The sequence below is a fragment of the Chiloscyllium punctatum genome, chromosome 3 (assembly GCF_047496795.1).
Source record: "Chiloscyllium punctatum isolate Juve2018m chromosome 3, sChiPun1.3, whole genome shotgun sequence".
NCBI classification, from domain to species: Eukaryota; Metazoa; Chordata; class Chondrichthyes; order Orectolobiformes; family Hemiscylliidae; genus Chiloscyllium; species Chiloscyllium punctatum.
Genome location: NC_092741.1, coordinates 149,174,101 through 149,193,201, shown reverse-complemented (window position 1 = coordinate 149,193,201; position 19,101 = coordinate 149,174,101). Strand labels below are relative to the sequence as shown.

Sequence of the window (19,101 nt, the reverse complement as noted above, 5' to 3'; positions counted from 1 at the left end):
GCTCACTGTATTTCTTGCAGACGTGCATAAGAAAAATACTTTTTCAATATTCTCACGTTCTGTGCAAAAAAGAATATCTTGCTAGGTTGGATATACGAGAAAATCCCCAGGCCTGTCAGGTTGGCGAAAGATTGTTATGGAGCCCTGGATTTTCTCAGAAATATGGTACACCACAAAACTGAGATTTGTTTTTACAAGACATGGCAGCTCTTTTTGGAATACCTTGCCACACTAACAAGGGCTTTTATATAGCCATAACAATTGTGTTTTACAAGTCCAATATTAGCGTTTTGTTTGGCTGGGCTGAGTTACGAATATTTATTAGTTTGTTGTTGGTTATTTATTTAGTTAAATAGCCAGTTTGGGTTTTTTTTTTAATTCTATATTTTTCTATATACATTATAAATTTGTACATGAAGGTGGGTTGGGGATTTGTTTTACTTTTTGGGTTTTTGTACTGTTTTGAACTTTTGTATTTTTGTAAAAAAAACTATTTTCAATAAAAATACATATTTTAAAAAGTATTACAGAGATAATGGATATATTGGTAGTGATCTTCCAAGAATTCTTACAGTTTTGAAAAATTTCAAAGGATTGGAAAACTGCCAATTAATATCTTTATTGAAAAACAACAGGGAACAAAAAAGCAGGTAACTATAAGTCAAATAGTTTAACATCAGTGCCTCAGGAAGATGAATGATTTGCTGCACACTGTTAAGGGAAGCACCATTCACTACTCAATTGGACAAATACTAGTGTCCATTAGAAAGGATGTAACGGTAGATCATTTAGAAACAGAATATTACAAAGCAGGATCAGCATGGCTCCACAAAATGAAATCATACCTAGCAAATTTAGTAGAATTCTCTGGCGAGGTAATAAGAAGGATAGGTAAACAGGAAACAGTGGATGTAATACACTTGGAATTTCAGAAGGCTTTTGAAAAGATACCACACATTAAGCTACCTACATAAGAGCCCATGATGTTGGAAGTAGTAAATTAGCATTGTTAGAGAGAATCTTGTGGCACAGTGATTGTATCCCTATCTTTAAACCAGAAGATCTGGGTTCATATCCCACCTGCCCTGGAAGTGAGTCAACAGGTTGGTTAAAATTTACACTAGGACTCTTGTGGCACGTTGGTAGTATGCCTACCTCTCAGCCACAAAGCTGGGGTTCAAGTCCAACCTGCTCCAAAGGTTTGTCATAACATATCCAAACAGGGTGTTTCAAAATATATATTAGCAAGGTTAGAGGACTGACTAATTGACAGAATTAGAATTACAATCCCTCGTGTGGAAACAGACCCTTCAGCCCAACAGGTCCATACCAACCCTCCGAAGAGTAACACCTAGACCCATTCCCCTACCCTGTATGTACCCCTAGGCAAAAGTGAGGGCTACCGATGTTGAAGATCAGAGTCAACATTAGAGTGGTACTGGAAAAGCACAGCTGACCAGGCAGCATCTGAGGTTCTGATGAAGGGCTTTTGCCCAAAATGTCGATTTTCCTGCTCCTTGGATGCTGCCTGACCTGCTATGCTTTTCCAGTACCACTCAAATCTTGACTATATTTACCCCTGACTAATGCACTGAGCCTACACATCCCTGACCACTATGGGCAATTTAGCATGCCAATTTATCTAACCTACACAAGTTTGTGATTGTGGGAGAAAACCAGAGCACCCAGAGAAAACCCACAAAGAGACGGGTAGAATGTGCAAACTGCACACAGAGAGTCGCCTGAGGCTGAAATTAAACATGGGTCCCTGGCACTGTGAAGCAGTAGTGCTAACCACTGAGCCACCGTGCCATCTAAGAAGACAGAGTTGGAATAAAGAGGGTATTTTCAGGATGGCAACGAGCAACTAGTGGTATGCCACAATTATTTACAATATATTCATGACTTGGAAAGATAAATTACAATAGCCTAGCTTGTGGCTGACACAACAGGTGTGAAAGCAAGTGAGGACAGTGAATCAAAGAGTCTGCAGTGGGAGTTAATCAGGTTAAAACTTGGCAGGTGAACTATAATGTGGGAAAATGTGAGATTATTTACTTTGGCAGGAATAATCAAGGAAATTAATATTATTTGAATAGAGAAAGGCTGCAGGAAGCTACAGAGATATTTGACAGTCCTAAAAATCACCAAAAAACTAGCATGCACATTCAGCAGGTAATAGGGAAGACAAATAGACTATTGGCTTTTACTTCAAAAGGGAACGGAGTATGAACATAGGGAGGTCTTGCTAAAAATTTTAAAAAGGCACTAGTCAGACCACACCTAAAATACTGTGCAAAGTTTTAGGGCTCCTTATCTAAGAACAGATATACTGACATTGAATGATGTCAGGGAAGATTAACTCAGCTAATCCTGGGTATGGAGGGAGTGGCTAATGAGGAGAGGTTGACCAGGTTGGGTTATTACTCAATGGTGTTTCAAAGATTACCTTATTGAAATATAAAAGCTTTTTATGGTGGTTTGACAAAGTAGATGCACAGAGTTTGTTTCCTTCATGGGAATGTTTAGAACAAGAGGACATAGCCTTAGAAAAGACGTGATCCATTTACGATAGAGATGAGGAGGAATTTCTTTTCTCAGACCATAGTGAATTATAGAATTCTTCACCAGAGAAGGCTATTGTGGCTTGGTCATTAAGTATATTCAAGGCTAAGGTAGGCAGCCTTTTAAAATCAGTAAGTGAATCAAGAGTTGTGGGAAAGCCATAAAGTGGAGTTATGGATTATCAGATTGCCTATGCACTTACTGAATGGTGGAGCAGACTCAGTGGTTTATTTCTACACCTAAATCTAATGGTCTTATGGCAACAGGAGGCCATGTGATGGAACAAAGTCAGCCTAGACCAAGATAGTGCTGAAGGTCATTGCCCATGGGAACCAATCGCGTCACTAGATCCAGTGCCTCAGGAAGATGAATGATTTGCTGCACACTGTTAAGCGAAGCACTACTCAATGTTTCATGATCCAATGAGTGCAAGTTTGCATTGCAAGTTTTCCACTGCACAGACTGTCAGACACAAAATTGGATGCCAGGCATCTCCTTGAGATGCCTCATTGAAGACATTGATTGCAGAATGCACTTTTCAAATTTGCACTACTTGAACCATCATGGTTATGCCTCCCACATATCTACTAGGGTTCACAACTATAATTTAAAAAAAAGCAATGACATAAACCTCACACACCACCAGCTCATTAATATTTTGCAGCTAAGAGAATCTACACCTCTGATTGCTTCTCACCAAAGGCTTAAAATGGTACAACCACAAAAAGACTGCTTCAGGTTGAACCCTTCATGGGAATATATGTCTCAGGCATCATGTACAACTTTGTTGATTTGCATCAAGTTTGTTTTTTTAATCATACTGAAACACCTTTTATTCACAGTCTCTGAACCTAAAACATTCCCCCCACCAATACCACATTCTTCTTACAAGTATTGCAAAGGAATAACCGTAGCTCTTAAGTTTTCACATTAACTAGCAACGCAGACTTGATGGGCTAAGTGGCCTGCTTCCACTTCCACTTATTTTAAAATAGTTAGTCTATTTCAAGATTTACCCATGAGAACACAGATACAGATAATGCCACACAGAACACCCTCCCAATTTCGATGCAAGAATGACATTTGACAGCAGGTGGCCCCAAAGTGATATTGGTGCATATATGGAAAGCACTTGCTGCCAAAAGCATCACTACCAACTTGAAGGTGGTCCTAGACAATACTGCTAAGATTGAAAATTCGATAAAAGCAAGACCTTTAAATAGCAAAATATTTTCCATTCTGTGTACTGAGGTGGAAGCAAGCAATTAAATCTGTTATTCCACTTTTAGAATCATTGGCCATCACATGTCAAGGTTCTACTATATTTCTTTGAAATTTGCTGTGAAATCAAACTATTATTTACATGCCACATACTTTCACATTTATTGTTTGCATAAGAACTGGCAATTCTGGACACTTTCACAGATCTAATCCCATGCTTATTCTAGGAAACTGGGTTAGGAATAACAATATTTTTTAACTCATAAAGGAGATACTGAAAATATAAAGAACCAATTTTTAATCAACCTTACTGAGTTTTTTGAAGCAAAAAACAATAGAAAAACTGTAAACAAGTAAAACTACACAAAGTTTTTTTTAACAGGTCTTGAGAATGTGTCACCACAGTGATCTCATAGTTAAACCCAGAACATGTGGGGACAAAGGACAATTAGCAGACTAATAGAGTCATAGAGTTGTACAGCACAGAAACAGACCCCCTTTTGTTAAACCAGTCCAGGCCAACCATAATCCCAAAACTAAACTAGTCCCACCTGCCTGCTCTGGCCCATATCCCTCCAAACCTTTCCTATTCACCGACTTATCTAAATGTATTTTAAACAAGCTTACAACAAAACAGAAATGGAGAGTAACAGTAAAGTCAAGTTGTTCAGACTGGCTAAAATTGGGAATGGATATTTTGCAAAAATCTGTGCTTGAACCACAGTTGTTCTCAATTTAGACAAACAATTTCGACTCAGGAGTACAATTTTAATTTTGGTGCATTATTAAGAAATGGTAACTGCCATAAATTACAGGAGGGTATGAAATAAATTTGCAAAGCAGTTGTGTAGTTGAAAACTTAGCTTCAACCTAACCTATTTTAAGGTGGTGCATTGGGTAGGAATGATAAGCTCCTTGGATGCTGCTGTGCTCTTCCAGCACCACTAATCCAGAATCCAGAATGATAAGGTGGCTACTTATTCCTTGGAAATTAAGTGTCTCGATCAGAAGAATGGCAGAGGAATCTGGGCACTAATAAATAATTATTGCTACGACAAAGGTGAACAAAGAAAAGTAATGAAGAACATGGGTTCTTTTCTAGGATGCATAATTGAAAAGTAACTGAACTGTACTATGCTTAAATATAACCTTGGTTGGATTACACTTAGTTCTGTGAACAGTTTGGATCTCCATACTGTGAAAAGGATTTACAGCAACTGGAAGAAGTTTAGATAAACAGATTTATTAAAATGGTATTGGAAGTGATAGGTGATGTCAGTCATGAAGTAATGAATGGTCTGGTGTTCCTTTCTCAAGGGAAAATAAAGTTTTTTTTTAAAATGGGGTGGGAGGCACAAAGATCTTAAAAGGTTATAAAAAGGTTTGATAAGGTAAACTTTCCACAGGGCAACTATAACTAGGAACCATAAATAAGAGTTTTTGATAAATCAAATAGCAAATCCAGGTGAAACTACTTGACCAGTATAACATACTTGCTCCTAAGAAACATTACAAGCAAGAGTAAGCAATTCAGCCCTTCAAGCCCACTCCACCATTTAACATGATCATGGCTGATCTTATCCTGGTCTCAGCTCCACTTTCTGCCTGCTCCCCACAGCCCTTTATCCTGTGCTTTCAATGGAAGCATATCCATTTCTTCTTGACTCTGTTAATTGATTCTGTGACCGCTGCACTCTGTGGCAGAGTCCCACAGATTCACAACCTTCCAAGAGATGCTCATCTCAGTTTTAAATCTATCTTCTCTGACTGTACAACTATGCCCTCTTGTGCAAAATTGTCCCACAAGAAAGAACATCTGCTCAACACCACCTTAATAATCCCGTTTAGCATTATATATACCTCAATCTCATTCTTCACCCCCCCCCCCCCCCCCAACAAAAAGCTCATTCTACTGAACTCCAGTTGCTATAAGGCCAGTGGGGTGGGAAGAGTCCATCTTCCTTCCCACTTATCTGCTCCACCCTCCCCACTGACCTATCACAATTACCTGGTGAACACCTCAGGACCCTCCAATCCCATGGCATCAATGTGGATTTCACCAGTTTCCTCATTTCCCCTCCCCCCCCACCTTATCCAGAACCAACCTTCCAACTAGGAACCACCCACTTGACCAGTGCATCTTCCTTCCCATCTGAGCTATCACCATTACCCCCATTTCCACCCACCCATCGCACTCACAGCTAACATCCCCCCCCAGCCCCACAGCCTCATTCCTGATGAAGGACTTTTGCCTGAAGCGTCGACTCTTCTACTCCTCAGATGCTGCCTAACATGCTGTGCTTTTCCAGCACCACATTCTCGACTCTAATCTCCAGTCCTCGCTTTCACCTATCACAATTATCCCCCACCTACATCCACCTTCCCACATACCTTCCCTACCAAGCCCCACCGCCACCTCCCTCCACATTGCTTCAGGCCTAAGCTCTTCAACAGCATCGAATCTCTTGCTCCTTGATGTTGCCTGACCTACTTTGCTTTTACAGCACCACCCTTTTCGACTCTGTATTGAAGAGGAAGCTTGATAAAAATGAAGGAGTTGGGGAAAACAAGATACATTGATGCAATTAAATGAAGAAGTTGAAGCATAAGCACTGGCATAGACAAGTTGAGGCAAAGACCTGTTTCTATGTCGTAAACACTTTGTAGTCATGTCCAAAAATCCACTTCAGGTTTTTGATGTCTACATACATCAGGTATTGATTTGAGTTGTTTGCATCATGAACACATAGCACGCAGATGGAATAGGCAATGCATTACAGATTACATGCTGATGTTCCACACACCATGAGGTTACACAACTGCTCGCTGAAGAACTACTAGACTAGTTGTTTCTTCTAACAACTCTGTCTCCACAACTTCCCCAATCAAATCTTAAAATTTTCAATTGCAGCACAATGTAATTGTGTCTTAAATTAAATGTTTGTAAGAAGAACTGAAAAACTAACTTGTTGGCAACTATGTTTTAATCGATACAATGTGTCAACAGTCACTTAATTATACAAAAGTCTTTATTAGACTCAGGCAACTTAAAAATTGTTCAAACTATTTATACAAATGTCAAATTATCATTTGTAATATCTAGTAATAGTCTCCAGATTGAAAGAATGGCAGGAAGAGAAACACACTATTTCAAGTTGTCTTTACTATAACTTGTACAAAATATTAACCAAAATTAAAAATATAGAAGCCACTTTCAATGATATCCTTTTTAAAAAGATCAACTCTTTTGTGATCAGGTTTCAAATTAACAAAGCCATGTTGGAAAAAGCACTGATTGAAGTAATGTACCCCAACAGTCAGTGCTTGGTCCATTTGTGTTCTCTGTATATTTAGATACTTGCACTTGGGTATAGAAACATGTTAAAGTTTGCCAACATCACGAAATTAAGAGGTTACATAAACATTGAGCAAGACTACAATGGTTGGGCAAGCAGATGGCACATGCAATAAACTTAATCTGCAATGTGTAATATATTTTGGAAAAATGATAAGAAATGAGAGTACACATTTAACAAAACAAGAGAGAAATGAATACATGTAAACAGCCACTCGTTGAAGTAGATTATTCCTACAAATAAATGCTGATTCTGAGATTAAGCAATAAAGTAAAAAGAACTGACTTTTATAAACAATTAGTGTAAATAGATAAAGATGCAAAATACGATTAAGCTGCAATCAGACTGCTGACTGCAGGCCATCAGACCCAAATTGTGGCCACAGAACAAACATAGTATATGGATGCATCAGGATGATGCTAAGAATGAGACAAATGCCAAAAATATGAGAAAAGGGATACTGGGACTAAAGCAAGTTTCAAAAGGGACTCTTGTGGCACAGTGATGGCATCCCCAACCCTAAATCAGCAGGCCTGGTTCAAGACCACCTGCTTCAGGTGTTATAAAATCTCTGAACAGGTTGATTAAAAATATTTTTGATGTTTCAAGGCACTAAAGCAGAAACTCAAGAAATGTATCCCATTTGAGTAAAAAAAAAACTAGGACTCAATTTTCAATTATTACCAAAATGAAGAGAAATGGATTCCATAAATTATTGTTGGAACTGACAGCTAAGATTATTTAAACTACTTTCAGGAATACGGAGTTGGTATATTTCAGAAGGACTTGAGATAGGTGCAAAGAGTTGACAAGGGATAATATCAGAACTGAAAACTTATACCCAGTACAGCACTCCACCACCTTCTCAATGGCAGTTGGGGAATGGGTAACAAATGCAGGGTTAGGCAGCAACACTAACATTCCATGCATTGTTTTTTTTTGAGGGAACAAAAAGAAAGTGGCTAAGGAGTGATTAAAAAGCTCCTTAAAATAATATATATTCAGTGCGCACGCGCACACACAGTTTCTACTTGTGAGAAAAGCAAAACTAAGGCCATCAACATACAAAAGCCACCACAAACCCAAATGCTGAATTCATGACATATTTAGCAAGAGAGGGGTGAAAATAGCATAGAATTGTAGGAACAGACCATTCGGTCCATTGAGTCCACATCAATTCACCAAAGAACATCCCACTCAAACCTACCCTATCCCTGCATATCCCATGACTAATCCACCTAACCTATACACTCCTGCACAACATGAGACAATTTAGCATGGCCAATCACCTAAACTGCACATCTGTGTACTGGAGGAGGAAATCGGAGCACCCAGAGGAAACCCACAGACACAGGGAGAATGTGCGAACTCCACACAGACAAGTCACCTGAGAGTAGAATCGAACCTGAGTTCCTGGCACTGTGAGGCAGCAGGGCAAACCACTGAGCCACCATGCCAAGATGTGGAAAATACTAAAACAGGGGATAGTTGTATAGTGTTAATTGTAGTGTAAATATACTTAAAAGGAAATTAGATAAGCATGGAGGAGATGGAAATAGAGTGATGGAGCTAAATGTCAGATGGGGAGAAGTCTCAAGTAGAACATAAATACCAGCATGTGCTGAATGGTCTGTTTGTGTGCTACATATTGCATCTAATTCTATGCCACATGAAATGTTTTGCCACAGGGAGTAGTTGAGACCTTAAGATAGACAAGGACTAAAAGGAGCTGAAAATGTGTTGCTGGAAAAATGCAGCAGGTCAGGCAGCATCCAAGGAGCAGGAGAATCGACGTTTCGGGCATGAGCCCTTCTTCAGGAATGAGGAAAGTGTGCCAAGCAGGCTAGGTAAAGGTAGGGAGGAGGGACTTGGGGGTGGGGTGTTGGAAATGCGATAGGTGGAAGGAGGTGAAGGTGAGGGTGATAGGCCAGAGTGGGGGTGGGGGCGGAGAGGTAGGAAGAAGATTGCAGGTTAGGAAGGTGGTGCTGAGTTCGAGGGTTGGGACTGAGACAAGGTGGGGGGGAAGGGAAATGAGGAAAGTGGAGAAATCTGAGTTCATCCCTTGTGGTTGGAGGGTTCCTAGGCGGAAGATGAGGCGATCTTCCTCCAGCCGTCGTGTTGCTATGGTTTGGCGATGGATGAGTCCAAGGACCTGCATGTCCTTGGTGGAGTGGGAGGGGGAGTTGAAGTGTTGAGCCACGGGGTGGTTCGGTTGGTTGGTCCAGGTGTCCCAGAGGCATTCTCTGAAACATTCCACAAGTAGGCGGCCTGTCTCCCAATGCAGAGGAGGCCACATCGGGTGCAGCGGATGCAGTAAATGATGTGTGTGGAGGTGCAGGTGAATTTGTAGCGGATATGGAAGGATCCCTTGGGGCCTTGGAGGGAAGTAAGGGGGGAGGTGTGGGCGCTGACCTGACCTGCTGCGCTTTTCCAGCAACACATTTTCAGCTCTGATCTCCAGCATCTGCAGTCCTCACTTTCTCCTAAAGGACTAAAAGGAAGATAGGAGAGCAAAAGAAAAGTTCCACAAACATCATAAAAAGATTAATTGCTCTAGTTTTTGCTTACATTTTCACTACTGTACTTTGGAACCCATTTCACAATATTTACAAATATTTCAGTATATGTTAATAAGATGCACATTTAGACCTTTGGGTTTGGCATTCATTGTCATGGAGTTGGCTTTTATAGCCAAATCCAAATATTAAACTTAAATTGAACATTCACAGTCTAAAACTTTTTTCCCCACTTAAGCATATTAAGAAATACAAGCTTGCCAGCTTTTGAATGAACCAGTTGAGTTACAATGGCACAAGTTGTCTTTCCAAAAGTAACTTGATGTAAATCAGATCAGAATTCAAAAGCCTTTATCAACTAAGGGCTTTAAATAAACTGTACAAGTCCATGGCGACATTATGGACAGACCTTCAGACATAAAAATCGAGAGATTATTCCGAAATGCATTTACCAAGTGCCGAGTTGACAAAGGCTTGGAACAAAAGCCTGCACAGCTTGACAAAATATCTGTCATCTTCTTGCCAACTGAGAAGTTTCAAAGTCTTCGCGAGCATTTAGGCTGCCTGAGCTTTCTTTCCTGCAGCTCACAACTAAATCGCTATAAGGGAGCACTTTAAAAAAAAAGGCAACACAAAAAAAAACCCCTCTTGTCGTCGCCAGCATCGTAGACGATCAGAGGACTTTTCTTTTTATTAAAATAAAAACCGAGACGGTCTACTTCCATCTTGCAAAACATCTAAGAGCCAGTGAAACCACATAATTTCGAAGCGCTCGCCGCATAACACGGGGTTGGCAGGAAATAAGAAAGACATGTATGTTTACATTCTGAGCGCGCTGTGTAATTAATTAAAAAAAAAGTTAGAGGAGATTCGGCTGGAAAGCCGAGTTGAAGTTTGATTGTGAGTTGTCATTCTGCAGCTGGCCGCTGACGGCGCCTGCCTTGTCCCTTCCCCCCGCAGAGAGAGAGAGACTCTTTACTGGAAAACACACAAAGACTTTCACCCCCCCCCCCCCCCCCCCCCCCGGCCGCAACAGGAGACAGAAAAACCCTCCGGTTAACAGCTGCCAGACAGGCCGGCGCTTGGCACCCTAACTCCGGAGGCCCGCGCTGCCGCCACCCCACCCCCCGCTCCCGGCCCGGCGGAGAAACCAGAAGCTCAAACAAAAGAGCGGTGCGCACCGGGTTCGGGGCCCAGCCTCAGATCCCCGGACTTTCCTAAACCACGGACCGGTCAAGGGGCCGCCTGACAAGGGGATCGGGACTGGCGAGCCAGGCCCTCGCTTACCCGCTTACTGTCGTCGTGTTTGACGGAGGAGCGGGACGAGCGGGTCCGTGACGAGATGCGGCTGCTGATCAGCTCCGAATCCAGCACCGAGTTCCGCCGAGTCCGCACCATTTTCCTCTGTCAGACCCTTAGTTCCCGGCCGATCCAGCTCTACGGATCGTTGGGCGCCATTTCTCCTCTTGTGTCACTCAACACAACGGCAATCGGGCTTCCTCGGCTCGGGCTGGCGGAGGCTCGGCTCGCGTCGGGGATCCTCGGCTCGGGCTGGCGGAGGCTCGGCTCGCGTCGGGCTTCCTCGGCTCCGGTGGTTGGAGAATCGGCCACGGTCGGAGATTCCCTGCTCGGGCTGGGGAGGTTCGGTTCCGATCGGGGATACTCGGCTCTGGAGGGCAGGGACTCGGCCGCGGTCGGATATCCTCGGGTCGGCCGGTGGGAGACCCAGCGAGGATCGAGAGTCCTCGGGTTGGGCTCGGGTAGTCCCGGCTCGGGCTGACGGGAGGAGCTTCGGTCAGGATCGGGAATCCTCGGCTCGTGCTGGGGGTGACTCGGCTAGGGTCGGACATTCCCGTCTCGGCCGTGGGATGCCCGTCTCGGGGCTGTCGGAGACTCGGCTCGAATCGGAGATCCTCGGGCAGGGTCGGATATCCTCGCTGTTTGCAACACGCAGGGTCTGAGTGTTGAGTGAGTGACAGGGAGAGAAGTCAATGTGAAATGTCAATTGAAAGCAGGATCATGAACCTGGGTCACCTGTCTCAGAGGCAGGGGCATTATCACTACATCACAAAGCCCCAACACTCCACGCTGCCTTAAATTGACATCTAATATTGCTTCCACTCACTTGTTCCAGAGGGGTGTAGTAACATCTCTGAGTCATTTAAAACAAAACATGGGATTGGCATCACCCACTAGACAAAATTAGACAGACCAATTTTAAGACAGACAGATATCTGAGTTGACCTCACTTATTTAGTCTTTTGCCAAATAAATAATTCCATTAAAAGGGCCAGTTGGCTGCACACCTCGCCTGTGATGCAACATAGGTTCAATTCCTGCACCAGCTCAGGTGACCGTGACTCCCCTCACCTGAGGCACAGTGACCCTCAGGTCAAACCACTGCCTCCAATGACAGAGCAGTCTGTGGCAACCTTACCTTATTTTTAATTCCAATAATTCATCTTCAAAACTTAAAATGTTTTTCAAGCTCAACAGTAAGTTGCATTGATGTAGTGGTTTAAGATAGGAAGTCCCACAGTGTTAGGGTTTGTTTTGTATTAGAGGGTAGGTTAATAGTTAGGAGATAGTAGTTGTTTTGTGTTTATTTTCTTTTTTATTATACTGAAATTTGTTATTAATTGTATTTTTCAATAATTTTATATGTTTGTAAAGTTAAAAAAAATTGCTAATAAATATATTTATTAAAAAAGATAGGAAGATTCTTGGTATAACAGTGTGCAGTTGGCACTTTCTCCCTTTGTCTGCATGGGTTTCCTCTGGGTGCTTCAGTTTCTTCCCACAGTCCAAAGATGTGCAGGTTATGTGGATTGGTGATGCTAAATTGCCCATTATGTCCAGAGATGTGCAGGCTCAGTGGATTAGCCATGGGAAATGCAAGGTTACAAAGATTGGGTAGGGGGCGCTGTGACTGAGTGGGATGTTTTTTGGAGGGAAGGTGTGGATTTGATGGGCTGAAACGCCTGCTTCTACACTGTAGGGATTCTATGCTTCTATGAACAGAATTATCAGACAAACCAAATAAATAAATGTAAAATCACCATAGTTCCAAAGGACCAGAGGGCTGCTCTGTCGTTAGAGAGAGATGATTGGTGGTGATTTAACCTGAGGGACACAACACCTTTGGCACAGGTAGTATTTTTCATGGTAACCTGAGCAGGAATTAAAACCACACTGTTAGTATCACTCTGCATCGCAAACCATTCATCCAGCCAAATGAGGTAACCGATCAAACAAACCAACTGTAATATCAAACCATAAGACCATATCAGCGGAAGTAAGGCCATTCGGCCCATCAAGTCCACTCCGCCATTCAATCACGGCTGATGGGCATTTCAACTCCACTTACCCGCATTCTCCCCGTAGCCCTTAATTCCTTGTGACATCAAGAATTTATCAATTTCTGCCTTGAAGACATTTAGCATCCCCAGCCTCCACTGCATTCTGTGGCAATGAATTCCACAGGCCCACCACTCTCTGGCTGAAGAAATATGAAGAGTATAAAACAAACAACTGCAGATGCTGGCGATCTGAAAAAAAAAGAAATTGCTGCAGAAACTCAGCAGGTCTGGGGCCCGAAACATCGATTTTCCTGATCCTTGAATGCTGCCTGACCTGCTGTGCTTTTCCAGCAATGCACTCTCAACTCTGATCTCCAGTATCTGCAGACCTCACTGTCTCCTATCCTGTTTCGGAATGACTTCCAAGACCCAACAATCTAACTTAAGATTCCACTTTCCAGAGGTACTGTCGCACACCCCTCACCTCCCCCCCCAAAAAAAACAGTGAATGTGAGCTTGGCATCTTTGCATTGTTGCTGCACATGATCTGCCTATGAGCATCTGGGGTAATAATCGCTTCTGAAGACAGTTTACAAGGAAAACATCAATAGTCAAATGTTTCAGTGGATTGAAACAGCCCACAGGAATATTGTGCAAAGAGCTGTATTTGATTCAAATTTAGTGTTTAATGAAGCTTAACGCCCATGCAACCAAGTGGCTTTACAGTTTTTAATGTACAGCTTGGAGTAGCAGATTGGAGGCTTTCTCAATAGATGGCTGGAGATATCCAATTTCCTCCTCATCACCAACACTTTCTCCTAGCTCACTTGCGTTCTTTGCAGTCTCTTCCTTAAAGTGGGCGAGAATCTGTATACCCCATCCCCATACCCCACCCGTCTGTGCACACTGTGCTGGTTGTAAACATTTTTCTACTGCAAAGGATAAAAATAACACAAGACTTTAGCATGCACCATGCTTGCATTCATATACACAGACAAGGATGTGAATCCTTAGACTGTTCATATGCAATGCTTATGAGAAGAGTGTGGGATAGGGGATATTATGAGTTAACAGGCTCAGAATGAAAGATCCTTCAGTATAATCAAAGACTTTGAGTAGATGCAAATCAATAAAATTTTACATGATGTCTGCGACTGATATTCCTGTGAAAGGTTCATCCTGAAGTCACTTTTTGTTCTTTGTAAGCCTTTGGTGAGAAACAATCAGATGTGTAGGTTCTCCAAGCTGTGATATGTTAGAGAACTGGCATGAACATTATGTCAGTCCTTATTATAAGTGTGAACCCTGGCAGATTTGTACGAGGCAGTAGTACAGTGATGCAGGTAGTGCAACTTTGAAAAATGCAATAAAGACATTAATTGTACATGAGTCATCCTAAGGAGAGGCCTGGTATCCAGTTTGTGTACATCAGTCTGTGCAGTGGTAAACTTACAATACAAACATGCACTTATAGCATCATGAAGCATAAGTAGACAGTGATGAGTCGTTTGACAGTATGTAGTCTTGAGGGACTGGATCCAATCTCTGCACTGGTTCCTATAAGCAATAACATGCACAGCCATCTTGAAGACATAGAATCTGAAGGAAGCCTTCATTTCTGCATCACCATTCTAAGTCCACCTTCCTGTCTTTTCCCTCAAACCTCAATTCACTTACTGATTAAAAGACTGTCTACCTTAGCTTGAATATACTTAATGGCCCAGCCTTCTTTGGTAAGAATTCTGCAATTCACTACCCTCTGAGAAAATAAATTCCTCCTTATCTCTGTCTTAAATGGATGACCCCTCTTCTGAGACTATACCCTCCAGTCCTAGACTTTTCCACGAGGGGAAGCAAATTTTCCACATTTACCTGTCAAATTCCCTAAGAATCCTATATATTTCAATAAAGTGACCTCTCATTCTTCAGACTCCAGTGAGTAAAGGCCCAACCTACTCAACCTCTCCTCATAAGAAAATCCCTTCATACCTGGAATCAACCTAGTGAATCTTCTCTGGACTGGCTCCAATGGTAGTAAATTGTTCCTTGTGTAAGAGGATCAAAGTTTTACATAGTATTTTAGTTGTGGTCCAACTAATGCTTTTTGTAATGTGAACAAGCACTCTCTATTTTTAAACTCCATTGCCCTTGAAATGGAGGCCAACAGTTGCTTTCCCTATTACCTGCTGAACTTGGCTGCTGGCTTTTTGAGATTCTTGCACAAGGATCTGCAAATCCCTCTGTACCATCGCTTTCTACAATCTTTCTCCATTTAAATCATATTCATCTCCTCAGTTCTTCCTTCCAAACATTATTTTCATACTGTCAATTTTTTTGCCCATTCACTTAACCTGACTACATTCCTCTTTAGACTTTGTGCAACCTGCAAACTTGGTAATAGTCCATTCTCTTCCGTTGTCCAAGTTATTAAGATGTCATTACTGGTAATCTCACATTCCCTCTAGTGTAGATGCCCTGCAGGAGCACCTGTCGGGAGAGACAATGCTAGTGCATACCTCCAACATTTCTAGTGGTGACTGAATGTAATGAATCACTGTCCTTGAAAAGAAAAAGCTTCGAAGGAGTTTTGAAAATCATGAGTGACATGGACTGAGTGCATGAAAAGAAACTGTTCCCACTCCCTAATGAATTGTGAATCAGAGGGCATAGTTTTAAAGTACTTTGCAAAACAAGCAAATTCCTGAAGCATTTAACTGGTTATTTAAATGGAAATAATGTGCAGGGTTACAGGGAAAAGGCAGGAGATTGGCACTAAGTCAAAATGTGCAGAGAGCCATTGCATCATGATGGACCAAATGACCATCATCTGCACCATGCTAATTCTATGATTCTCTAATGTTACCAGGTTGTAGAGAGTGAAGTATTGTCTGGTTGCCTTTTAAATATGGTGCTGGAAAATCCCAACAATGGTTGGGAGACTGGGAGGGAGTGGAGTCTGAACTTCTTGCCTGCTTGCCCTTAACATTGAGCATTTTACCCACATAACGAATGTGTAATAGGCTTTGGTCTTCCAAATTTTTAACTGCAGCACGTTGAGGCTCATCCAGTGGACAGAACAGATCACAGTCATTCAGCTCCTTGAGCTCTTTTTGTTCACCATTCAAAGAGATCCTGGCTGATCTGTATCATAACTTTACCATCTGCATTGGCTCCATATTCTTCTATATCTAGGAAAATAAGCTGTCAATCTCAGATTTCAATTTATGAAAAAATCCTAGCATCTGCTGCTTTTTGTGCTTCTACTACTTTTTGCACAAAGAACTTTACCTAGAACCTTAGAGTCATACAACACAGAAACAGGCCCTTCAGTCTAATCAGTTCATGCTGACCATAAACGCAAATTAATTATTATAAACTAAACATGTCTTATCTTCTAAAAGGCCTTTTATGATTTTAAGATCATGTTATCTTTCACAACTTTCTCACCAGCAAAGTAATCTTCTCCCTATCTATTTAATTTTTCAATATCTATAAGCTTTTCAAGTAATCCACTAACACTGAATGAATACACAAATCTAGTTCTTCTAATCTCGCCTCATAAAAAACCTGTGGGCCCTAGTAACATTGTGATGAACCTGCACTGCATTCCCTTCAACACCAATGTATACTTTCAAGGTGTGGTCCTCAGAATTTGGACAATGCTGTAGCAATTTGTCAGGGTTTGTTTAACTCCACCCTCCAAAGTCCCAACCTCAATTGCTTAGAAGCACAAGGCCAGAAAGTGAATGGAAATACTGCCTTCTCCAAAAAAGAAAGGCTTACAATTATGAAGCATATAATCTCAAACTGCTTGCAAAGCATTTGCAAAGTTTAGGCACTGTTTGTAAGAAGTGGGATAGCCAATTCAGACACAGCAAACTCTCTCAAATCACAGCTTGATAATGATCAGTAATCTTGATTGAAGGATTAATACCACCCAGTATACTGCAGTTGACTATCCAGTTCTTCTTCAAAGTATTTCTTTCGCATCGAACAAATGGACTTGTAGTTTAAATTCTCATCCTAAAAAAAAGATGGTCCCTCCAACTGTACAGCACTCCTTATATATTGTACCAGAGTCTCAGTCTTTTAGATTAGGTTTCTTACTGTGTGGAAACAGGCCCTTTGGCCCAACAAGTCCACACCGATGCACAACCCACCCAGACCCATTCCCCTACATTTACCCCTGCCCCTAACACTACAGGCAATTTAGCCTGGCCAATTTACCTAACCTGCACATTTTTGGAGTGAGGGAGGAAACCAGAGCACCCGTAGGAAACCAATGCAGGCACGGGGAGAATGTGCAAACTTCACACAGTTAGTCGCCTGAGGTGGGAATTGAACCCGAGTCTCTGGTGCTGTGAGGCAGCAGTGCTAACCACTGTGATACCATGCCCCCCACAAGTCTTGATAGGAGACAAGCTAGAAAAAGTTGCAAGTTTATGAATGGGACAAGGGAGATCTTCAAAGAAGCTTATATTATTGGACAAGGAGAATGAAGGAATACAGCACTGAGACCTGAACAGATAGTCGTAATCTGAATGACAAAATGTCTGTCAACTTCTTGTAATGTATATTGTTGGGGATGAGGATGAAGAGGCCGGAGGAGAGAAACGTAAGAAGAAAGTTAGTGTTTGAGAAAAAAAAGAACACCAATGAAGCTGCAATGCCAAGCTTTTATAAATCACCAGACTGTCAAATTTAAAAGAGGATCATTAGCAAATAACGTATATGAAGACAAATATAATTGAGTTGCTGGTTTCTTCAAGAATGCACCAGTGGGTCTTAGGAGTCATAGTTTGGAAATCCAGATTTACAGGAACTGCTATGTGTCATACCACAGAACCGCAGGTGCAAAAGGAGACCATTTGGCCCATCCTATCTGAACTAGCTCTTCAAATGAGCATAATTACTCACTACTAATCTCCTGCTTTTTCCCTATACTCTTGTACATTATTTTTATCCAGATAATTATCCAGTACCCTTGTGGATGCCTCAATAGAACCTGCCTCCACCACATTTCCAGGTCGTGCATTCCATACTCTAACTACTCACTGTCTAAAACAGTTTTTCTCACTTTGCATTTGCCTGTTCTGTAAATCAGTTCAAATTTGTGCCACCTTGTTCTTAATTCCTTTTACAAGCAGGAATAGTTTCTCCTCATCTACTCTGTGTAACCCCTCCTCATGATTTTGAAAACTTTTGTGAGGTCTCCTCTTAGCCTTCTATTCTCTGAGGAAAACAATCCCAACTTCTTCAATCTATCTATCCTCTTAACTGGCACCATTCTTCTTAATTACTTCTGCACACTCTCCAACGTTCTCCATGTTTTTCTACAACCTCTACCATCGGGGAGAAGGTACTGAAGCCTGAACACACACACCAGCCAGTTTCGTTACAGTTTCTACCCTACTGTTGTCAGAATACTGAATGGACTCACAAACTCTTAACATTCGCCTGTACCTCTATTTTTGTCTTTGCCACTGTTTACCTATTATTTGTTACCTATGCTATTTAACTCTGTGATCTGCCTGTATTGCTCGCAAGACAAAGCTTTTCACTGTGCCTTGGTACACGTGACAATAAATTCAATCCAATGTGTCCACATTTTTCTGTAACATTTGCCCAAACATGTACATAATACTCCAGTTGAGGTCTAAAAAGTATGTTATACAAATTCAACATTACCTCTGGCTCTTGATGTCTCTACCCTTATTTCCTGAGCTGAAGACATAGCAATCATATTAATTCCTCTCTCAATTTGCCGTGCCAAGTGATCTGTGCACATATATGCTGACACCCCTATGTTCAGGCACACTTTTAGAATTGTAGCCTATTTTATATTTTGTTTCAACTTATTCCTACTAAAATGTGTTCACCTCACATTTCTCTGAATCGATCCCCATCTGCCATCTATCTGCCCACTCCACCAACTTGTCTATGTCATTTTGGAGTTCTAAACTGTCTTCTTCACAGTTTATAATTCTTCCAAATTTTGTGTAATCTGCCAGCATTTACATTGTTCTCTGCATACTAGAATCCAGACAATTGATAAATACCAGGAAAAGTAGAAGTTCCAGTACTGACCCCTGAGGAACTGCAGATAAAACATCCTCCAGCCCAAAAAATGCCCACTGACCACTA

General features: G+C 41.6%; 1 protein-coding gene across 3 annotated transcripts in view; it reads right to left on the bottom strand.

Annotated features, from left to right (window-relative positions):
- atad2b (ATPase family AAA domain containing 2B) overlaps nucleotides 1–11,172 on the bottom strand; it is a 139,560-nt gene extending 128,388 nt beyond the window's left edge. The window contains exon 1 of one of the 3 annotated variants that reach the window (XM_072562149.1): nucleotides 10,946–11,172. In XM_072562149.1, coding sequence (XP_072418250.1) covers nucleotides 10,946–11,056 — 111 coding nt within the window. In that variant the 5' untranslated portion in view covers nucleotides 11,057–11,172. Of the gene's footprint in view, nucleotides 1–10,110; nucleotides 10,215–10,945 lie in introns of those variants that run through there. The other 2 variants (XM_072562158.1, XM_072562165.1) reach the window with 2 other exon arrangements.
- Nucleotides 11,173–19,101: the final 7,929 nt, after the last annotated feature.